General features: G+C 49.1%; 1 protein-coding gene across 2 annotated transcripts; it reads right to left on the bottom strand.

Annotated features, from left to right (window-relative positions):
- Positions 1-2,993: 2,993 nt before the first annotated feature.
- Positions 2,994-20,243, bottom strand: LOC309358998 (uncharacterized protein). Of its 2 annotated transcripts, none has more exons than XM_081892403.1 (5): positions 20,011-20,243; positions 11,327-11,533; positions 10,137-10,263; positions 7,792-7,905; positions 2,994-6,450 (listed from the first exon to the last, which is right to left on the bottom strand). In XM_081892403.1, exons 2-5 carry the CDS (start codon positions 11,354-11,356, stop codon positions 4,958-4,960), a joined length of 1,764 nt encoding a protein of 587 aa, XP_081748529.1. In that variant the 5' UTR covers positions 11,357-11,533; positions 20,011-20,243; the 3' UTR covers positions 2,994-4,957. The 2 variants fall into 2 exon arrangements, with proteins under 2 accessions (XP_081748529.1, XP_081748528.1); XM_081892402.1 differs by lacking the exon at positions 20,011-20,243 and adding an exon at positions 18,736-19,740.
- Between the last annotated feature and the right edge of the window lie 5 nt (positions 20,244-20,248).

The following is a 20,248-nucleotide window of genomic DNA, read 5'->3' as shown; positions in this document are numbered from 1 at the left end:
GGCAAGAAACTTCTGTGTTGTATAAAGGAGGCAAAACCGCCAGGAAATTACTCCTTCAGGAAAATTGCAAGAGGTGGGTCTCTTATTTGCACCATAATAAAGCCATACGTACTCTCCTGTGATTGTTGTCTGGGCACTTCCCCACACCTGGTTTATCTAACATGTGGGCAAAAGGTGTATAATTTTGGATGCTGCCATAAACTGTTCCGTAGCAGGAATCCCTTCCGATTGCTGCCCCTTCATGGACAAAGGGAAAAGACGACTCTTCAGCTGAAAAGGATAGAGTGCCATCATCTGGTGGAAAGTGGCATTGCTTGGATAGATGTAAAGGTAAAGGTAAAGGGACCCCTGACCATTAGGTCCAGTCGTGGCCGACTGGGTTTGCGGTGCTCATCTCGCTTTATTGGTCGAGGGAGCTGGCATACAGCTTCCGGGTCATGTGGCCAGCAGCACCAGTGAACCGGAGCAGCGCACAGAAACGCCATTTACCTTCCTGCCGTAGTGGTACCTATTTATCTACTTGCACTTTGATGTGCTTTTGAACTGCTAGGTTGGCAGGAGCAGAGACTGAGCAATGGGAGCTCACCCCGTCGCAGGGATTCGAACTGCCGACCTTCTGATCAGCAAGTCCTAGGCTCTGTGGTTTAACCCACAGCGCCACCCGCGTCCCTAGATGTTGGGACTAGTTTAAAAACCTAGCCCCACCTGAGATTCCACCTGTCAGCCCTCACCTTTAAGCACCTAAGATACTTGTCTCCAACAGAGACTTGCCTTTATGCCCAGGGTGGAGGTCCTCAAGTGCCAGGACTGGATGTGGCCCTCCAAATCCCACTATCAGGCCCTCGAGGACTTTGCCCAGACCATGTCCTCCAAAGTACTGGCAGTTGTCAGCAAATTGTCCTTATGCACTAGCTAGCTAGAAAGGTGGCCGTCTGAGCATGCACAGAGGGCCTTCCGCTCCCCATCCAGTTAACAGCAGCAAACCATTGCTGGAGTGCAATGGGACTCTGCAAACCTAGAAGGGTGTATCGCTTACTTAACAGCAACGCACTGTTGTGGAAAATTCTGCGACCTCCGCAGTTGTGGGTCATGATGCAATTCACGCACAGGACACTGCTTTTTTTTTAATCCCCACCCCAGAATTTTGATTTATTCATTCATTTTGAATATCAATGTTGGTTCAGGATCGCATGAGGCACTTCCGCAAGCAAACGCACCCCCACCCCCCGAAGACGAAAGGTCCCCGTGTGAGCTGGCGTACAATCGCAACACAAATGGTCAGGTGTCACAATCACGGGTGCTAGAGTAGAAACAAAAGGGGTGTGGGGGGCAGGGGAAGGAGGAGCCTAGGAGTCATTTTGGACTCACAGCTGTCCATGGAGGTGCAGGTCAATTCTGTGTCCAGGGCAGCTGCCTACCAGCTCCATCTGGTACGCAGGCTGAGACCTTATCTGCCCACGGACTGTCTCACCAGAGTGGTACATGCTCTGGTTATCTCCCACTTGGACTACTGCAATGTGCTCTACGTGGGGCTACCTTTGAAGGTGACCTGGAAACTACAACTAATCCAGAATGTGGCAACTAGACAGGTGACTGGGAGTGGCCACCGAGACCACATAACACTGGTTTTGAAAGGCCTACATTGGCTCCCGGTACATTTCCAAGCACAATTCAAAGTGTTGGTGCTGACCTTTAAAGCCCTAAACGGCCTCGGCCCAGTATATCTGAAGGAGCGTCTCCACCCCCATCATTCAGCCCAGACACTGAGGTCCAGCTCCGAGGGCCTTCTCGCAGTTCCCTCACTGCGAGAAGTGAGGTTACGGGGAACCAGGCAGAAGGCCTTCTCGGTAGCGGTGCCCGCCCTGTGGAACGCCCTCCCATCAGATGTCAAGGAAATAAACAACTATCTGACTTTTAACAGACATCTGAAGGCGGCCCTGTTTAGGGAAGTTTTTAATGTTTGATCGTGTTTTTAATATTTTGTTGGGAGCCGCCCAGAGTGGCAGGGGAAACCCAGCCGGATGGGTGGGGTATAAATAAATAAATTATTATTGTTATTATCATCATTATTTTCAGTATCCATATCAAGGCTACTGAATCTTTCCAGCCAAGCCTCTTGGTGGCTATTCCTCCTTTTCCTCCATTGCTTGGGGCAGCGTGTTGCATTGAGAGGTGGGTGGGGTAGGATCTGCGCACCAGAGTAGCCCAATTATAGTGCGCTGTGGTAGAGGAAAGCCCTGCGTTCCTTAGAATCATAGACTCATAGAATTGGAAGGGACCCCATGGCCTCATCTAGTCCAACCCCCTGCAAGGCAGGAAACCTTTGCCCAATATGGAGCTCAAACCCAAGATTTTCAGATTAAGACCTATGTGCTTTACCCACTGAGCTATCCCTCATGTATGGGGTCTCAAATAAGACGGGGGGTGGGGAACCATAGGATCTCCAGTTCTCTCTGGTCCTTGGGATGTTCCCCAGATTGTACCTCCTCCTCAAGCTTTCCTCAAGTGCTTTTTCCTGGCTGGGATGATTCTTTGACCTGGGATCATCTCTCTTGCTCACCTGGCTGGATGGAGGATGTGTGTGTGTTGAAACCTCTGTAGCCCATTGCAGATAGGTAAAGGCCCCACCCATTTCCCCACCCACTTTTGTCTCTGGCCCCACCCACCACTGACAAGTGGACCCCAGAAGGTTCCCTGTGAGGGAATGTGGCCCTCAGACTAAAAAAACAACAACCCAACCTTCCCTGCCACTCTCTGCAACAAGGAAGTGAGCCCCGGCAGAGCAGCTTCCGTGATAAACAGGGTATCCATGGCAACCGGCCTACCTCTGCCTTGCCACAGTCTCGCTTCTGATTATCAGGCCGCTTCTAAAGACATAAGAGCCCTTTGAGGAAGAAAATGCTGGCACCTCTGCACCCCAAAGAATATCGCACCCCCTTCCCTCCCCACCCTTAAAAAAATTGCATATTTCATGACACATTATCCAAACACAATTCAACATTAAAATATTCGTTTAAGTAAGAAAATAGCAGCCTCGGGCAGATTTCACGGAAACTCACAAGGACGGCAAGACAGCGTCAACCAGGAGATTAAAAACAGTGCTGGAGGTTGCCAGTTTGGAGTAAGAGGCTCTTTCACAGAATTGGGCTATGCAAGCAAAGTCCCAGGGTAGCTACATTGCTGCCTTTTTGCTTCAATGTGCAGAAACCATCAGCACTCGGGTATTGTCCCAACTGCAGAGTCCACCACTCCAAGCCATCATGGGACGTAGCTATGAAAGGAGGAAGAGACAAGCAACCAAATTGGGCACGGTCAGCCGGGATGCTTTCCTCCGCAGGACATATTAAACAAGACTGTGCAAAAGTCTTCTGTTCATGTGCAGGAAAACATCCCCGGCAACAGAGCGTTTAATTTTCAGGTGCTTATTTGGGTTTCCCAAAGCAAGAACCTTACAACGTGCAGATCCCTCCAAGCAAGGACCTCTCCGTGCCAACGCTCAAAAGGAACAGCACTGAAGTCAAAGCAAGGAAGTTTTAGGCGAAAGCTTCTTGGGTGGCAAAAGGGAGAGCTGGAGAGAAAATGTCCAACCAGCTTAAATCCGAGCGTCGGGGAAACTGAGGCTCAGAGCAACTGTAACGATGCAAAGATTCTGAGATGAAAGTCTTCTTTTGGGCAGGTGCAAGAGCACACCCTCAAGGGGCTATTTTGCTTTCTCATTTATTTTCTCATTTCTCGTTTATTCTCAGTCTGCACTTGGAATACAACCCCCTACCCCCGGCCCAGCAATAAGATTTCGGCCAACAGTTTGAAGCGACTACCTGGGAACCGGGAGGGTGCTTTTTTTCTGGGTGCAAAGCAGGTTGAGACAGAAGGGATGAATAAGCAGGGTGCCAGATCTATAAAGAAACAATTATCAGCGGCCTAGTCTCCCAAGAAGAGCCTGGCACGATCAAGCAAAAATAAATAAATAAAAGCACATTTTGCACTATAGTGGTGCTAAGATAACCACCAAAGGCTGTGAACGCAGAGGCTTCATCCAACCTGGTGCCCTTCAGGCGGTTTGGGGGACTACAACTCTCATCAGTCAATGCAGCTGTTTTGGACTACAACTCCCAACAGCCCCAGCCAATGTGGCTGCTTTGGACTACAACTCCCATCAGCCCCAGCTGACAGGGCTGTTTTCAACCACAACTCCCATCAGCCCCAGCTGACAGGGCTGTTTTCAACCACAACTCCATTCAATCCCAGCCAATGTGGCTGTTTTGGACTACAACTCCCAACAGCCCCAGCCAATGTGGCTGCTTTGGACTACAACTCCCATCAGCCCCAGCTGACAGGGCTGTTTTCAACCACAACTCCCATCAGCCCCAGCTGACAGGGCTGTTTTCAACCACAACTCCATTCAATCCCAGCCAATGTGGCTGTTTTGGACTACAACTCCCAACAGCCCCAGTCAATGTGGCTGCTTTGGACTACGGCTCCCATCAGCCCCAGCTGACAGGGCTGTTTTCAACTACAACTCCCATCAACCCCAGCTCACACCATCGTGCGGGCTGAGGCTGATGGGACATGTAGTCCCAAACACCTAGATGTCACCATGCTGCTGGTCTACGTGGAAGCAAGAGCCTCAGCCACATCCTTCAACGCATCGCTCCCATTTACAGCTCAGCTGGGGGCAGCTCTGCCTTCACATATTCCAAAGAGGCCTCACTAGCAGAATTTGCCTCTTCCTTGGGATTTGATGGGGGTCCCTTTCCCCCTCCCTCCACACTTCAGAGGGCACTGCCTTACTTTACAGTTTGTAATGTCTGCCATTGGGCGATCTGCCCCCGAAACTCTGGAGATCGACCGATCGGCCCAAACCTACCAGTGTGGAATCAATCTCTCTCTCTTCTCCCCTCTACAAAGCCCAATTCCCCTTCTTTTTTTTACAGGGGGTCCTGTAAAAAACCTGAGGTCACATTTGGGGTTCCCAAGAATTCCCGGCTGGATCTTTCTCCTGCTTCGGCTCTTGGAGGTTCAGCAAGAGAAGCGCCCCCACGGAAACCGTCTTCAGGCTCAGCACACTGACGGCCTCGGGCTGGACAGAGGGGACCCCCGCGCCCTGCAAACAAGGGCCCCATTCTCCGTGGGCGTTCTCCACAGGCTCGTCCTTCAGCGTGTGGATCCTCTGATGCTTGATGAGGTTGGCACTCTGGCCAAAGGTCCTGTCGCAGTGGGAGCACTTGAAGGGCCCCTCTCCCATGTGGATCCGCCGGTGCCGGATCAGGGTGGACCCTCGCCGGAAGGTCTTATCGCAGTGTGGGCACTGGTAGGGCTTCTCGCCGTCGTGCAGCCTCTGGTGGCGCATGTATTCCTGCCGGCAGGTGAAGGTGGAGTCGCAGGAAGCACAGGGGTAGGGCTGCTCGCCCGTGTGGATCCTCTGGTGCCAGTAGAACTCTTGCTTGTAGCGGAAGCTCTTGTCGCACCCGGGGCACTTATAGGTCTTTTCCCCGGCGTGGCTCCTCTGGTGCCAGCTAAACTCTTGCTTGAAGCGGAAGCTCTTCTCGCACTCGGTGCACTTGTAGGGGCGGTCCCCGACGTGCGCCCGCTGGTGCCACATGAACTCCTGCTTGAAGCGGAAGCTCTTCTCGCACTCGGCGCACTTGTAGGGGCGCTCCACCGAGTGCGTCTTCTGGTGCCAGGTCAGCTCCTGCTTGAAGCGGAAGTTCTTCCCGCACACCCCGCACTTGTGGGGCCACTCGGCCGTGTGCGCCCGCTGGTGCCACATCAGCTCCTGCTTGTGGCGGAAGACCTTCTCGCACACGCCACACTTGTAGATCTTCTCCCCAGCGTGGACCTTCTGGTGCCACGTGTATTCGTGCACGAAGCGGAAGCTCTTCTCGCACTTGCCGCACTTGTAGGGACGCTCCTCCTTAGGGACTCTCTGGCGGACGCCAAGCCCCGAACAGTGGCTGCAAGAGCAGGGCTGCATCGTTGTGTTGTGGCTTCGCGGGTCTGCCGCGGCGGGAGTAGTGCCCTTGTGGCCACTGCTGCTCTCACACTCAGGGCAGACTTGCGTCGCTTCTCCCACGGAGGGGGCGCCGTGAGCCGAGCGGGCAGGGAAACATTTCTGACACTGGGTGCAGATGAGCAGCGTCTCCTCGTAGGTGCTAGGTGGGGGCACCGTGACACCGCCAGGCCAGAAAGCGCTGCCAGAGACCCCTGGGTGCCCCACCTGAAATTCCATGGGGGGTGCCTGCACGTTCTGCCACTGGAGCTTGGTGGACCAAGGTGGCAGAGCGGCCATTCCATTCGCAGCCGAGTTGGCCCCGAGGTGGCTCCCTGGCCACGTGGAAGATTCACCGAAGGTCCCGTTGTTCGGGCCTGCCTTCAGCACCTCTGGGTGCCCCACACAGCATGGTGGCCGCTCCTCGAGGCAGGATTCTTTCTTAATCAGGATTTGGCCATCTGCAACGACAGGAGACAAGAGCGAAAGGTTGTATGTGAGCAAACAGAAAATTGGTGAGATCACAACAGAAGACCTGACTATGTTTTGATCAAGGAGGGTTTAAAACCTGCCTTTTTACCACTGCCCAGTGTGGAGAGGTCCAGCCTTGGGGACCATGTTACAGTAGCATAGCAGCAAATCCAGAAGTGCAAGGGCCCTTCACAATAGCCACAGCAACTCCTCCTCACACCCAAGTCCTTTTCTAAGGTTATACAATAACCTTCTAATTTAGGGTTGCCCTACTTCAAGAAGTAAAAATCCAGACACAGTTACTCAGTTGCTGAGTTTTTTGGGAGGCGATCGGCAGAGGCAGACAGCAGGCACCAAATTAGCCCCCATCCCCTGGACATTACCAGAATTTTCAAGTTTATATGATGACCCTGGCACACCATTCTCTTGAAAGGGAAGCCCCTTGTCTTTTCAGGGTTCCTAAATGCTTAGCTTTTGGAGCACACAGAACTATTTCTCCTCAGTGCTTAAACACCTAAATGACTTTTTGTGGACATGTGAAGACAGCCCTGTTTCAGGAAACATTTAATATTTGATGTGTTTTTTCTTCTGGTCCCCCCGTATTTTGTTGGAAGCTGCCCAGAGTAGCTGAGGTAACCCTGTCAGAGGGGCAGGGTAGATGGATTAATTAATTAATTGTCATTCCTGCACGCCTTCTCCAGAGTGGCCCTAGGAGCCTGGCTAACCCACCTCCTTACACTCTGATTGGCTCTAATCAGCACAAAGGACGTGAAGACTTCATGCTGATTGGGCAGCTCTAGGGCCCTGGAGACAGGGCCCCTGCTGCAGAAATAGCAATGGTGATGTTCCCTGAATATGATGTATTGCTATATGTTGTTTCCACTAAGGCATGCACCTGTACTGTATGCAATTTTGTACACGTCACATTGCAAAATTCAGAGATGTGCGAATTTCGAGGGGCAGGACCTGTGATTCGGTTTGTGTATTGTTGCAAAGAACACAAATTCGGAAGGGTTCCCCTTTCAAGGCAACCCAAATTTCTCCTTCACCCATTCCAGCATGTGGCCCCTGGAAAGCTGCTCTGGAAAGCCTGTGGCCCTTGAGGCAGAAAGGGGTCCCAGTCCTCCTCTTAAGCAAAGTAAAACATTTAGCCTGCAACACCATTTGCTTCTAGAGGCAAGGAAATCTTCAGTACACTTTTCTTCCCAGTAACACCATGCGAGCATGCAATGTAGAGCAGATCTCCTGCCGCACTGGCACACCAGATTTGGCGGCCATCTTCAGAGCAATCATAAGCTCCCAATATTCCGATCTATGAGCTTGGGACTCACCAAAGGTGCTGTGGTGTGCAACCTCTCTTGCCTTTGAGGTCTGGAGTCTCCCAACGCAAGGCTCCTCCCCTCGCTCGATTCTCAAAATGATGTCGGGCTTCTGTAAGGCGAGGCCTAGTAAAGTGGAGATCAATAGGGCACTTGAGGACCAGCCCAAGACATTATGTAACCTGAGGCAAAGAACAAGATGGCATACCCCCTCATTTTTTGCCCCAGCCTCACTGTGTCTCTCTCTTTTTTTTAAGTATAACTATTGATTCTTCTTTTATATAATTTTTATTAGTTTCAATTACAATAATCCAATAACAGCCTGATTATATCAGTGCCAAATTATAATACAGTTCTTAATACCAATCATTCAAACACCAAATTATATAATTTAGGTGGCTAGAATTTAGGTGTGCTAGAATTTATGGTTTTATGATTTACTTTATTTCTGCATTCCAAAATCTTTTTAATTTCAATCACATTCCAGTCATAATAGTAATCCCTTATACAACAGCTGCAGTATTTATAATTTCTATTCGTGTTAACACGTTAAATGATTTATAAGACTACAAGTGAGGATCTCATACTGTGTCCTTGTTTGTCCTGTGTGTGACATTTATTCTGTCCATATTGTTTCTTCCTGTTCTTGTAAAATATTATGTCTATCTTTTCCGGGTTGTTGCTGTTGTCTGTCAGGCCTTGCGCGGAGCTAATATCCCGATGTTATTCCAAAAACTTACCCCTCACTCAGTCCCGGGCTTCTTTGTTTTTGTAGCTTTTAACAATTGTTAAAAGATGCCTCGCTGTGTCTCATGGCCCGTGGTAGTTAACTGCCTAACTTTTCTAGGATTCTGAGCAGGCCAACTCACTGCCCTTCTTCCCACCCCACACACCTGATGAATTATTACACTTTCCTTAAAGTTCCTGTCAGGAACCTAGCATAAAGCAACTTCCAATGTTTCTGGTTCAAATCCTTGGTTCCATTTGTTTGTTAGTTATATTTCCCTGCAAGAAGTGAAGCTACAGGGAACCAGGCAGAGTGCCTTTTTGGTAGTGGCCCCCACACTGTAGAACGTCCTCCCATCATATGTCAAGGAGATGAGTAACTATATAACCTTTAGAAGACATCTGAAGGCAGCTCTGTATAGGGAAGCCTTTTAATGTGTAATGTAATGTTCTTATGTATGTCAGAAGCCACCCAGAGTGGCTGGGGCGAACCAGTCAGATGGGTGGGGCATAATGATAATGATAATTCTGATGATATCCCACCTTTCCTCTAAGGAGCTCAAAAAGGTGGAACCACTTCTCCCCCTCTCCATTTTATCCTCACAACAACCTTGTGAGGTAGGTCAGGCTAAGAGAGAGTGACTGGCCCAAGGGTTTTGGGGCTGGGTGAGGATTTGAACCCTGGTCTCCCAGATCCTAGTCCAACACTCTATCCCAGGGGTCTGCAAACTACGACCTGGGCCACATCAGGCCCAATTACCTTCAGGATCCAGCCCACGGACTGTCCGTGGACCGGCGTGGGGATTCTGTTTGTTCGGGCTGCGCCATTTTATTCCCCCACACACACACCCCGTGGTAGCGCCTCCTCCCTCCCTCCTCCTGGCTTCTCCCTGCCCTGCCTAGAGGAGGAAGGGGGCTGGGCTGGGCTGAGCTGGCGGAGCGCCATTTTAAGCAGCCCCTCCCCGAGCCAGCCATTTTGCACCGCTCATCTTCCCTCTGCTGTCGCCGCCGCCGCCCTGGTGCTCCTGTGGGCCAGAGAGCGGAGCAGACAAGCTCCCTCTGTCGACCCATGAGAAGCGGCGGCGGCGGCAGCCCCTGGGAAGGTAAGCGCAGCGGCTGGGGCTGGGGGGTGGGAAGGAGGACTACTTGCCCCCCTCACCTCTTCTTCCAGCTCCACCCCTGTGTTGCTTCTCCGGCCTGCCACAAGGTCTGAGGCACAGTGACTGGCCCGCGGATTAAAAAATTGCCCACCCCAGCTCCAACTACTATACCACATGGTCTCTCATTGATCAGTCTAGCTGGGTATGGTCTACAGCAGGAGTAGCCAACGCAGAGTCCTCTGCATGCTGCAGAACTCCTGCCATTCCCAGTCAGCAGGGACAATGGTCAGGGCAGGTGGGAGCTGTTGTAAGAGCAGCAAAACTACAACAGCACAGCTTTGACTGCTCCGGAGATACACAGCTCTGAGAGGTTTGAGGTGGGATGCAACATCTGGAGGCCCAAAGCTTTCAAGGTCCAAAGTGGGATATTAATTATAACTGAAGCGAAAAAACCTCTTGCCTTTTGGAGCCCTTCAAATTCATTGGGTGACCACAACCTGTGAGCCATCCAATAAACAGCAAATAGCTTACCTAATGAAACCAGCATCTCGTAGCTGGCTCTCGTCACATCCTTATAAAGATTTTTCTGCCAATCTGCCAGCTCCGCCCACTCCTCTAGGGAAAAGTAAATGGCCACTTCGTCAAAAGTCACTGGGTCCTGAAAAAGGAATTCGTTCGTTTATTGATTTATTTGCTGCATTGATATCCTACCTCTTTCTTCAAGGAGCTCAAGGCGGCGATAGCTGGTCTTCCATCTCCTCACTTAATTCCCCACAACAACCCTGAGAGGTAAATTAAGCTGAGAGCCAGGTTCATGGCTCAGTGGGGGATTTGAACCCTGGACTCTCCCAGGTCCCGATCCAACATTCTAACCTCTATGCCACACTGGCTCTCAAAGCAGTGTCAAGCCATTATCCACGTCTCTGGCTCAAGAGTCTCAGGCATGGGTAGGCAAACTAAGACCCGGGGGCTGGATCCGGCCCAATTGCCTTCTAAATCTGGCCCGCGGACGGTTGGGAATCAGCATGTTTTTACATGAGTAGAATGTGTCCCTTCATTTAAAATGCATCTCTGGGTGATTTGTGGGGCCTGCCTGGTGTTTTTACATGAGTAGAATGTGTGTTTTTATTTAAAATGCATCTCTGGGTTATTTGTGGGGCCTGCCTGGTGTTTTCACATGAGTAGAATGTGTCCCTTTATTTAAAATGCATCTCTGGGTTATTTGTGGAGCATAGGAATTTGTTCATTACCCCCCAAAAAAATATAGTCCGGCCCCCCACAAGGTCTGAGGGACAGTGGACCGGCCCCCTGCTGAAAAAGTTTGCTGACCCCTGGTCCCAGGGTTGTGGGTTTGAGCCTCAGATTAGGCTAAAGATTACTGCATTGCAGGGGGTTGGATGAGGTCCCTTCCAACTCTACAATTTTATAATTCTATGATAATCCAGGTATTTTCTAAATGTTGGGGTGTGGATTTTACACACACACACACACACACACTCACACAATGTTGGGGTCTTTTGACACCAAAAACAGATGTGAAAGTGACGCCCCACTTGTATGAAGCTCAGTCGATGAGAACCTTGACTGTACTCATTGAAGTAGGGACCTGTTTGTTTTTTGCTTCCATTACAGGTAATTACAATGATGGCACTACAGACATCCTAACTGATAACATGCAGAACTGACAGAAGCTTTTACACAAAAGGGCAAGAGCCTCTTACCCAGAGTGTGGGCCCAGCAGCCCCAGCCATCTCTGAAGTTGATGCTCCTCTGAACAGGGCGGTCAATAGTTTACCTGCCTCAAAAAAAACCGTGGGGAGGTCTTGGGTGGAGTCACCAACGAGGGCTAGGTGGATCCATTTCTGCGGGACGTCCTTCAGTAGCAGAGGGGAGCTTCAAGAGGAGGGCTCCAATTTTAGTTTTGATGCCTGGGGGTGGGGGAGAGAAAACAGAGGGGAGGGAGGACGGGGGAAAGAGGCAGGCATGACTGCAAATTGCAAGTTTCAGAAACTCAAAGGCGTTGGTGGCTTTGAATAAATTTGCATGAAGCTTATGCAAATTGCTCCTTTGCTCCGGGAGGAAGAAGAACTCGTTTGCATAAAGGGAATTTGCAAATGCTTCGTTGCATCACGTGTTCTCTCTGTCGCTGCATCGAAATGATTCTGCAATGGGGCGGAAGGAAGCAGATGGAGACCGTTTCTTGGCACACAGCCCCACAGCAGGGATGTTTCTCTTTGCAGTGGGAGGTTGCCGACTTGAGTTTAGGAGCTCCAGGAAGAACCGGCTCCTAACCCCAGGCGAGTTAACACACTCCATGATCTTTGTTTATCCACCAAAGCCCAGCTTCCACAAAGCACTATTCATAGGGCCCCCTGGCTGGCCTGGCATCAGCAGCCAGCTCCCTCAGGCATCTGCCAGGGTCCAGTTTACCCCATGAGACCCACAGATCCTGGACCCTCTGACCTGGTCAGCTGGATCTGATCGCCACCATTTTTATTTGTTGAGAGACTATATCAGGAGCATTCTGGGAAATTAAAATGGCGGCAGCACACTGGTGCCCCCACTAGGGGCTAGTTCACACATTCTGCTGCCCGTCATCAAGGCCTGGCATAAATGCTAATTCCTCATTAAAGTATTTGTATTCTGCCCTCTCATAAAGCATCACGGTGGTATACGGCAGCATAAAAGCAACATTTTCTCAAAAATGCTAAAAGCAGTGCAGAACAATCATTAAAAAGACTGGCTGCTGTCAGACATGAAAGTGCCTCTGGGCACGTAGAGAAGACTGTAGAATAAGGTGTGTCCTACTTTACAGAGAACAGTCCCCTGAGAAGGCTGCCACATGGGTGGTTCTTTAGACGAAGGCACCCCCCATTGTTAAAGCCCCAAATGATCGATCCCCTCGGGTGCTAATATTGGTAGAGCAGGTCCTCTTGTTTGTTCCTCCACCCTCAGAGACTTAGGGGGTAGCGGCCTGGGAGAGGGCCTTCTTTGTGGCAGCCCCCAACCTGTGGAACTCCCTGCCCACAGAGGCGCACCTGGCACCTTCAGCTTCTGGTGAATATTATTAATAATAATGTCAATATTTATATGCCGCCCATCTGACCGGGTTGTCCCTAACATTCTGAGTGGCTCGTGACAAAAGGTTAAAAATACAGTAAAACCTCAAACATGAAAAACTTCCCTGTACAGGGCTGCCTTCAGGTGTCTTCTAAAAGTGAAATTGTTGTTTATTTCCTGGTGGAAGGGCGTTCCACTACTGAGAAGGCCCTCTGCCTGGTTCCCTGTAACTTCACTTCTTGCAGTGAGGGAACTACCAGAAGGCCCTCGGAGCTGGACCTCAGTGTCCAGGCTGAATGATGGGGGTGGAGACACCCTTTTTTACCCTGGCCTTTGACACTTGAGATGTGTATGTCAGGACCTATCTTATTTCTGTGACTGTAAGTTGTTTTAAATTGTTTTCCGTATTATAATGGTTGCAACTTGCCCTAGGATCTTACAGCAAAGGGCAGGTAATTAATTAATAACCATAATAACCACAGTAATATGCCACAGAGGATGTGAAGAGCCAACCACTCCAAATCAGTTTTAAAAATACTCGAAAGTGGGAGAGCGTGTCAGGGGTTCAAAACTGACCATCTACAATTAAAAGGTCAAGGACCCCTGGCCGGTTAAGTCCACTCAAAGGCGACTATGGGCTTGTGGCACTCATCTTGCTTTCAGCATGAGGGAGCCGGAATTTGTCCACAGACAGCTTTCCAGGTCATGGACCAGCATGACTAAACTGCTTCTGGCGCAATGGGACACCATGATGGAAGCCAGAGCACACAGAAATGCTGTTTACCTTCCCGCCAGAGCGGTACCTATTTATCTACTTGCAGTGATGTGCTGCTTTAAAACTGCTAGATTGGCAGGAGCAGGGACAGAGCAACAGGAGCTCACCCCGTTGCGGGGATTCGAATCGCCGACCCTGGTCAACAGACCCATACAGGCCCACAGCCCTTTATATTTATGTTTGTTTGTCTCTGTGTTTGTTTGTTTATAATATTGTGAAAATTAATTTTAAAAAATTGGGAAAAAACCAAAAACATACAGGCCCACAGTGGCACCTGTCCACAGTCTTCACTGGGAAGAATTGCATTTCTATTGAAACTGCAGTAACAGAACCTCCCTCCGAATCCTCGCCCTCTTGGATTTCTGACCCACATGTCCATTGGAGGGTGTAAACATTGTGGTTGTAGAGCAAGGCAGCGAAAAGTCTTCAAAAACAGAACAGGCAGGAAAGTCGATCGGTGGTTGGGGAGCGACAGAACAGGCAGGAAAGTCGATCGGTGGTTGGAGAGCGACCGTGGTTGCAAATTACAGCATTGGCAAAAGGGAGGACAAAGGAAGAGGCAGATCTATGCAAAAACTGCATGTGCTAATGTATATGTAGGGATGCCAGTTTAGAAATAATGACTGTAGTTCAGGCAGAAGTAAATAAAACCCTCACCATAACAGGGAAAGCCGAAACCAAGAGGGCTCAGGCTCAGGCAGTTCAAAGCCCCCTCCTGCTCTCCTTTCTCCAGGGCTCTTTATCTTGAAACCAGACAAGCCTTCAGAGAGGAGATGCCTTCAAAGTGAGGGCTGCTCCCTGTCAAGGAGGCCACCCTTAGCAGTGTTGCAGCCCGTCTGTGAGTGCATGACATACTGTCGGGTGCACTGATATCCCCTTCAACACTCGCCTTGTCTCCTCGTCCTTCTTCCCATCACTACAGGAGAAAGAAGCAGGCGACGTTCACACATTCACATTTAAAGCGCTATGGGTCATGGCTTCCCCCAAAGAGTTCTGGGAGTTGTAAAGTGTGCTGAGACTTGTCAGGAGGTGCCCATTTCCTTCCCCAGAGCTACAATTATATAAGAGTTCCTTGGAAGAGAGATTGATTGTTAAGCCACTCTGGGAATTGTAGATCTGCAAGGGAAACGGAGGTCTCCCAGCAATTCCCAGCATCCTTAGCAAACGACAGCTCCCAGAATTCTTTGGGGGAATCCATGACTGGTCCACGTCGGCCAGCTTTGAACTGTCAGGGCACCAACATATGAGATGTCTACAGCAGTCCTTCTATCAGGCTGTAGGAGAAATAAATGTACAGTGGTACCTCGGGTTGCATACACTTCAGGTTACATACGCTTCAGGTTACAGACTCCACTAACCCAGAAATAGTGCTTCAGGTTAAGAACTTTGCTTCAGGATGAGAACAGAAATCGTGCAGCAGCGGCGCGGCGGCAGCGGGAGGCCCCATTAGCTAAAGCGGTGCTTCAGGTTAAGAACAGTTTCAGGTTAAGTACGGACCTCCGGAACGAATTAAGTACTTAACCTGAGGTACCACTGTACCTTGGGTTAAGTACTTAATTTGTTCCGGAGGTGCATTCTTAACCTGAAACTGTTCTTAACCTTAGCTAATGGGGCCTCCCACTGCTGCCGCGCCGCCAGAGCAAGATTTCTGTAACCTGAAGCGTATGTAAGCTGAAGCGTATGCAACCCGAGGTACCACTGTACAGCACTTTCAGTGAATATAGCCCATGTCCTTACAGCGCTACAGATGGAGAAGAGCCAATCCTAAATTGTGAGTCTGCTTGCCACTGCCCCTTTATAGCATCAGCGAGGTGAATATGTCTTCATTTTAATAGACCTGTTTCTAAAGCATCTTAAGAAGATTGCCCTTTTTATATTAAAAAAAACAAAGCTTCCATCCTTGAAAAAAAAAAGCTGCAGAAACCAACCTCACGCAACCAGCAGGCGTTTCAAAAGCCGGGCCCTATGTCCAGCTCATTCATGCAAATTGCACACAAAACAGCATGAGCAATGTACAAGATTAAGCATGCAAATAAGTCACAGCTCTCTGGCTGCCAAAGCATTTCCATGGCGGCCTTCCTCCATGTGTAGCCGGTCAGCCGGCCATCACTGGGAGCTGTAGTCCACAACATCTGGAGAGAACTGTGCTGATAATCCCTCAACAGAAAGTAGAAGCAATGATGTTCCTTAGGATGCCATCAGAAGTCAAGAGCTGCCTTCTTCCATTTACTAAAGAAGCCCCCCTGACTTATCTGACATCCTGCCCACCATCACCCTAACACTCCCGAAAGCAGCTCAAAAGCACATCCATTCCAGGTACGCCCAGCACCTAGACAGAATCAGGACCAGCTGTGCTTCAAACCTGCCTGACAGGGTCCCTCCCTCCCCTCCCCTCCTCTCCTTTCCTCTCCTCGCCCATCTCAGCATCCTTGTTCAGGGAAATGTAAATATGCACCCATTTAAATGTTCTATGCCAACAAAATATGCACCCATTTACATGTTCTATGCAAACAGCAGCGTCTGCCTCCCTCTCTCTTTCTCTGGACAAAGTGGCAAGCCCCAGTCTTAGACAATAGGCTGTTTTAAAAATGTGCATACATTTAAATGAATTAACATATGCAAATAAACAGCTACTGAGTTCTCCTTCCCGCCTTGCTATTTTGGGTAAGGCTGGCAAAACCCACACATTTACATCATCAAAAGGGCTGCAAAATCGCAGGTACTGGGGATTAATCCCCCGCTGAGCTCAGCGGGAGTTGTTTCTGAGTAAACCTGTTTAGGATTGCTAGAAGTGTGACATTTCCTTAATCCAGGCTTCGTTCATCTGGTGCCTTCCAGATGTTTTGGACGATAACTGCCATCAACATCAGCCAGAACCTGTGCCGGGTTCAAGAAATGCTGAGTCCCAAAATTAATATTATGAAAAGGCTGGAAATTGGAATATTTCGGAACATATGCACATCTTAAGATTCTGAAGTTTAGTAACTGCTGCAGGGCCTGGGAATTGTAGCACTGTATTGGGAGAGGGGGTGTAATCTTTCACTGAGTTTGAAACACCCTCATCAAACTGCAATACCCATTAGTCTCAAAACAATCTAAATCTGTGATCCATTCCATAAGGAGAATCTGCTGGACAGTGGCCAATCGAGTGCAGCATCCTGTTCTCACAGAGGCCACCCAGATACCTTGATGGGAAGCCATCAAGTAGGACTCAAACACAACAACCTTCTCCCTTCTTGTAGTTTCCAGCGACTGATCTCAGGACCTGGAGGCACAGCAAAGCCCATGTGGCTAGCAGTCATGGATAGCTGTCCCCTCCATGAATTTGTCCGATCCTCTTTTAAAGCCATCCAACCTGGTGGCCATCACTGCCTCCTGTGGCAGTGAGTTCCACAGTTTAACTACGTGCTGAGTGGAGAAGTGCTTTCATTTGTCCGGCCTGAATTTTCCACCATCCATCTTTGTTGGATGTCCACAGCTAGAGAAGTAAGTGAGAAGTTTACCACTTTATGAGAGAATGTATCAATAAGATTACTGATATATAATCTATATAGCTCACCCAAGGACACGAGCTTCTGGGAGCTGTACTCCAAAATGTCTGCAGGACACCAGGTTGGGGAATGTTGTTCTAGGCCAGTGCCTCCCAAACTTGGGTCTCCAGCTGTTTTTGGACTACAATTCCAATCATCCCTGATCACTGGTCTTGCTAGCTAGGGATGATGGGAGCTGTAGTCCAAAAACAGCTAGAGCCCCAAGTTTAGGAACAACACTACTCCAGGCAGGCAGACAAAAGGATGCTTTTCACGCAAAGCATCGCTCATGGCAAAGTGACAAATAACTTCATGCAATGCAATCCATCTTTTCCCCTTGCAAGTTTTCAGTGGTTCTTCTGGTTCTTTCTTTTTATTCAGAATTTCTTTTTTAAAATACGGTGTTAGTCATTCTGGAGCAGAAAAGCAAGATATGTATCTCAAAATAAATAATGAACTGCCCTAATGGTCAGAGGCAGTAGATAACCCCGAATATTGCCAGATATTGGTATCAGACCCTATTCCCCAAAGCACCATATTTTTCGCTCTATAAGACGCAAGACCATAAGACGCACCTAGTTTTTGGAGGAGGAAAACAAGAAAAAAAATATTCTGAATCTCAGAAGCCAGAAAAACAAGAGGGATTGCTGCGCAGCGAAAGCAGTGATCCCTCTTGCTGTTCTGGCTTCTGGGATAGCTGCGCAGCCTGCATTCGTTCCATAAGATGAACACACATTCCCCCTTACTTTTTAGGAGGGGAAAAGTGAGTCTTATAGAGCAAAAAATATGGTAGCCGGTCAACATACAGACAGATGCTAAGAGACAGGCTTCATCAACCTGGTGCCCTCCAGATGTTTTCAAAGACAACTCTCATCAGCCCCAGCTGGAAAGTGGCTATATCAGGTTGCTCTATGATGTGTTTATGTACTCAGGAGTAACACCTAGTTGAGTTTTTATTATTTTTATTGCATTTAGACCCCACCTTCTCTTCCAAGGAGCTCAAGGTGGCATCCATAGTTCTCCCCCTCTTCAGTTCCCACAACAACCCTGTGAGGTAGGTTCAGCTGAGAGACAGTGACTGGCCTGGGGTCATCCAGTGATTTTCATGTCTAAGTGGGGAGTTGAACTGTGGTCTCTCAGGTCCAAGTCCGACACTCTAACTGCTGCACTACAGTGGCTCAGTGAGTCTTACTCCCAGGTAAGTGGATGACTGCAGCTGATAGAGCTACAGAATTTGTTCCCAAAGACCAGCTGTCAACAATGCATAACTACCACATCCCCATAAGTGGGATGTAATTTTTAAAGGGGGGAAAAGTCAAGACGCGGTAAAATTAAAGCGACTCAAGTAAACCACACACCTTTCCCCATATTGGAGCTATAGCTGCAATTTGTAAATTAATTTGTAGGTGGGAAAGTGAGTGAGTCTTTAGACACCTACCAAAAATTAAGGTTTTGGTTTTTTTAAAAGGTAAATTAAACCAGGTTTGCTTTTCATGTCCAGGAATGTTAGAGATTTCTCCCATTTTGGTGGGAAGCCTAACTCGGAGAGTTTTTTGGAGTGGACTAGCCATCTCTGAAAGTAAACCCAAAGTCCATCCAAACTCACCAACACTTACAGCTTCAGTCAGATGCAGGCTTACTCGGGAGCAAGCCCAACTGGACTCAGCGAGACTTTTCATTTCGTTTCCTTTGATTTTAAAGAAAGCCCACCTTTGCTGTAAACTGGGGCCTTCCCGGTCTGCCAGCTGAGATGATGAGCACTTACCCACGAGTAGTCCCATTGCGCGAGGAAAAGTATCCGCTTTTGCGGATCGAGGCCGCTGTGGCTTGCAACCCGCTGCTGCTGCTACTGCTATGCCAGCGGTTGTCTTAACCGCTTTTGCAAAAAGTGGTAACTACAGTATATATATAAAAAAAAGGGGAGTGATTGCGTTCGCATCACACCGCTTGGCTCAATCCGGATCGGAATCCCGACCAGTCCTTTTAAAATAATAGCAGACCAGAGGAAGCAGGCGGTGTAAAAACCGCTCCCGATCTCTCCTCCGTCTCCCCAGCAGTGCAGGTTCAGAGTGAAAAGGCGGCGGGGGTTTTCCGCAAAGCGTATAGCGCTTTAACCCCTTCCTCCCCGGCGGCAGCAGCAGCAGCACCCCGGCAGGAGATCCGCACACCGCCACCCCCTGGCCGGCAGCCCCTTCTCCCGAGCAGGAGAGGCGCCCCAAGCGCAGCAGCAGCAGATCCGGCTTGCGGTGTTGGGAAGGGTACGAAGTTGTACCCGTTACGTGTCTAAGTGGGGGTTAGGAGGAGATCATTCAAGTCCAGAGGCAATAAAAATTGCATAATTGGCCAGAGACAATAACACAAACAAAATGTCATTTTTGCTGGAAAATCACCCCCAAGTGGGGACAGTTCATTTTCTGCTTGCGTTGTTTCCCTTTTGGACATCTGCTTTGGACACCGTGGGAACAGGATAATGAGCTAGAGGGGCTGATCCAGCAGCCAGGCTCTCCATATAGGAAACCAGTCAAAGACGGGTCGTGTTCTGCTGCTAAACTGGGAGAGACACACGCAAACCTCCCAAGGATTGCATCCGAGCTTAGTCCCACCCAAATCAGAGCAGACCCATTGAAATCGATGCACACGTGACTTATTTAGGTCCATTCAGTTCAATGGGTCTTAAATATACTTTCAGCAGACTCCTGACCATGCCTACTCAGAGGTAAGTCTTACTGAATTCAAGGGAGGCGTCACACTTTTAAGTTAACCCTGCATTAGTGTGCTGGCTTTGTATTTCAGGTAACCTTTTGCTGATTTCCTCCTCTTTTTATGCTGTTGCTGCCAGGAGAATTCGGGCAGAACAGTACATTATTATTATTATTATTATTATTATTATTATTATTATTATTATTATTATACTTGTTTTGATTTTTCCGTGCCTTGTGTTATATTATGCAGTACGAATGTGTTGTGTGTTAGCCCGCTGACGAAGGGCGGTACAGTATAGAAACCCTAATATAATAAATAAATGGGTGGCTGCACTTACCTTGCAAAACAGCCGTGCTCTTTCCTTTTCCTATCTCTATGCCTCGCCTTTGCTTCTAATATTTTGTGGGTTCGGGGAGGGGGCAAGATAAGGTGCTATTATCCTATCACAGCTGGTGCAAAGACAGCCCCCCAACACACACACACACACACACACGATTCTCTGCCACCCATCATACTTTTCTATTGGGGCGGTCGTGGAGAAACTCCAGAAGGAACCAGGAAGTTCCGTCTCCGGC

This window comes from Podarcis melisellensis (genome assembly GCF_964234715.1).
Source record: "Podarcis melisellensis genome assembly, chromosome: 16".
In the NCBI taxonomy this organism is placed as follows: Eukaryota; Metazoa; Chordata; class Lepidosauria; order Squamata; family Lacertidae; genus Podarcis; species Podarcis melisellensis.
The sequence above is the reverse complement of the archived record's forward strand: the minus strand, read 5'-3'. Positions and strand labels throughout refer to the sequence as shown.

Coding starts and splice junctions, on each gene's coding strand:
- LOC309358998 (XM_081892403.1), bottom strand. CDS start 11,356: ATGGCTGGGGCTGCTGGGCCCACACTCTGG. Junction 7,906..10,136: donor CGAGATGCTGGTTTCATTAG/GTAAGCTATTTG, acceptor CCACTTTACTAG/GCCTCGCCTTACAGAAGCCC. Junction 6,451..7,791: donor TGCACACCACAGCACCTTTG/GTGAGTCCCAAG, acceptor CTGTCGTTGCAG/ATGGCCAAATCCTGATTAAG.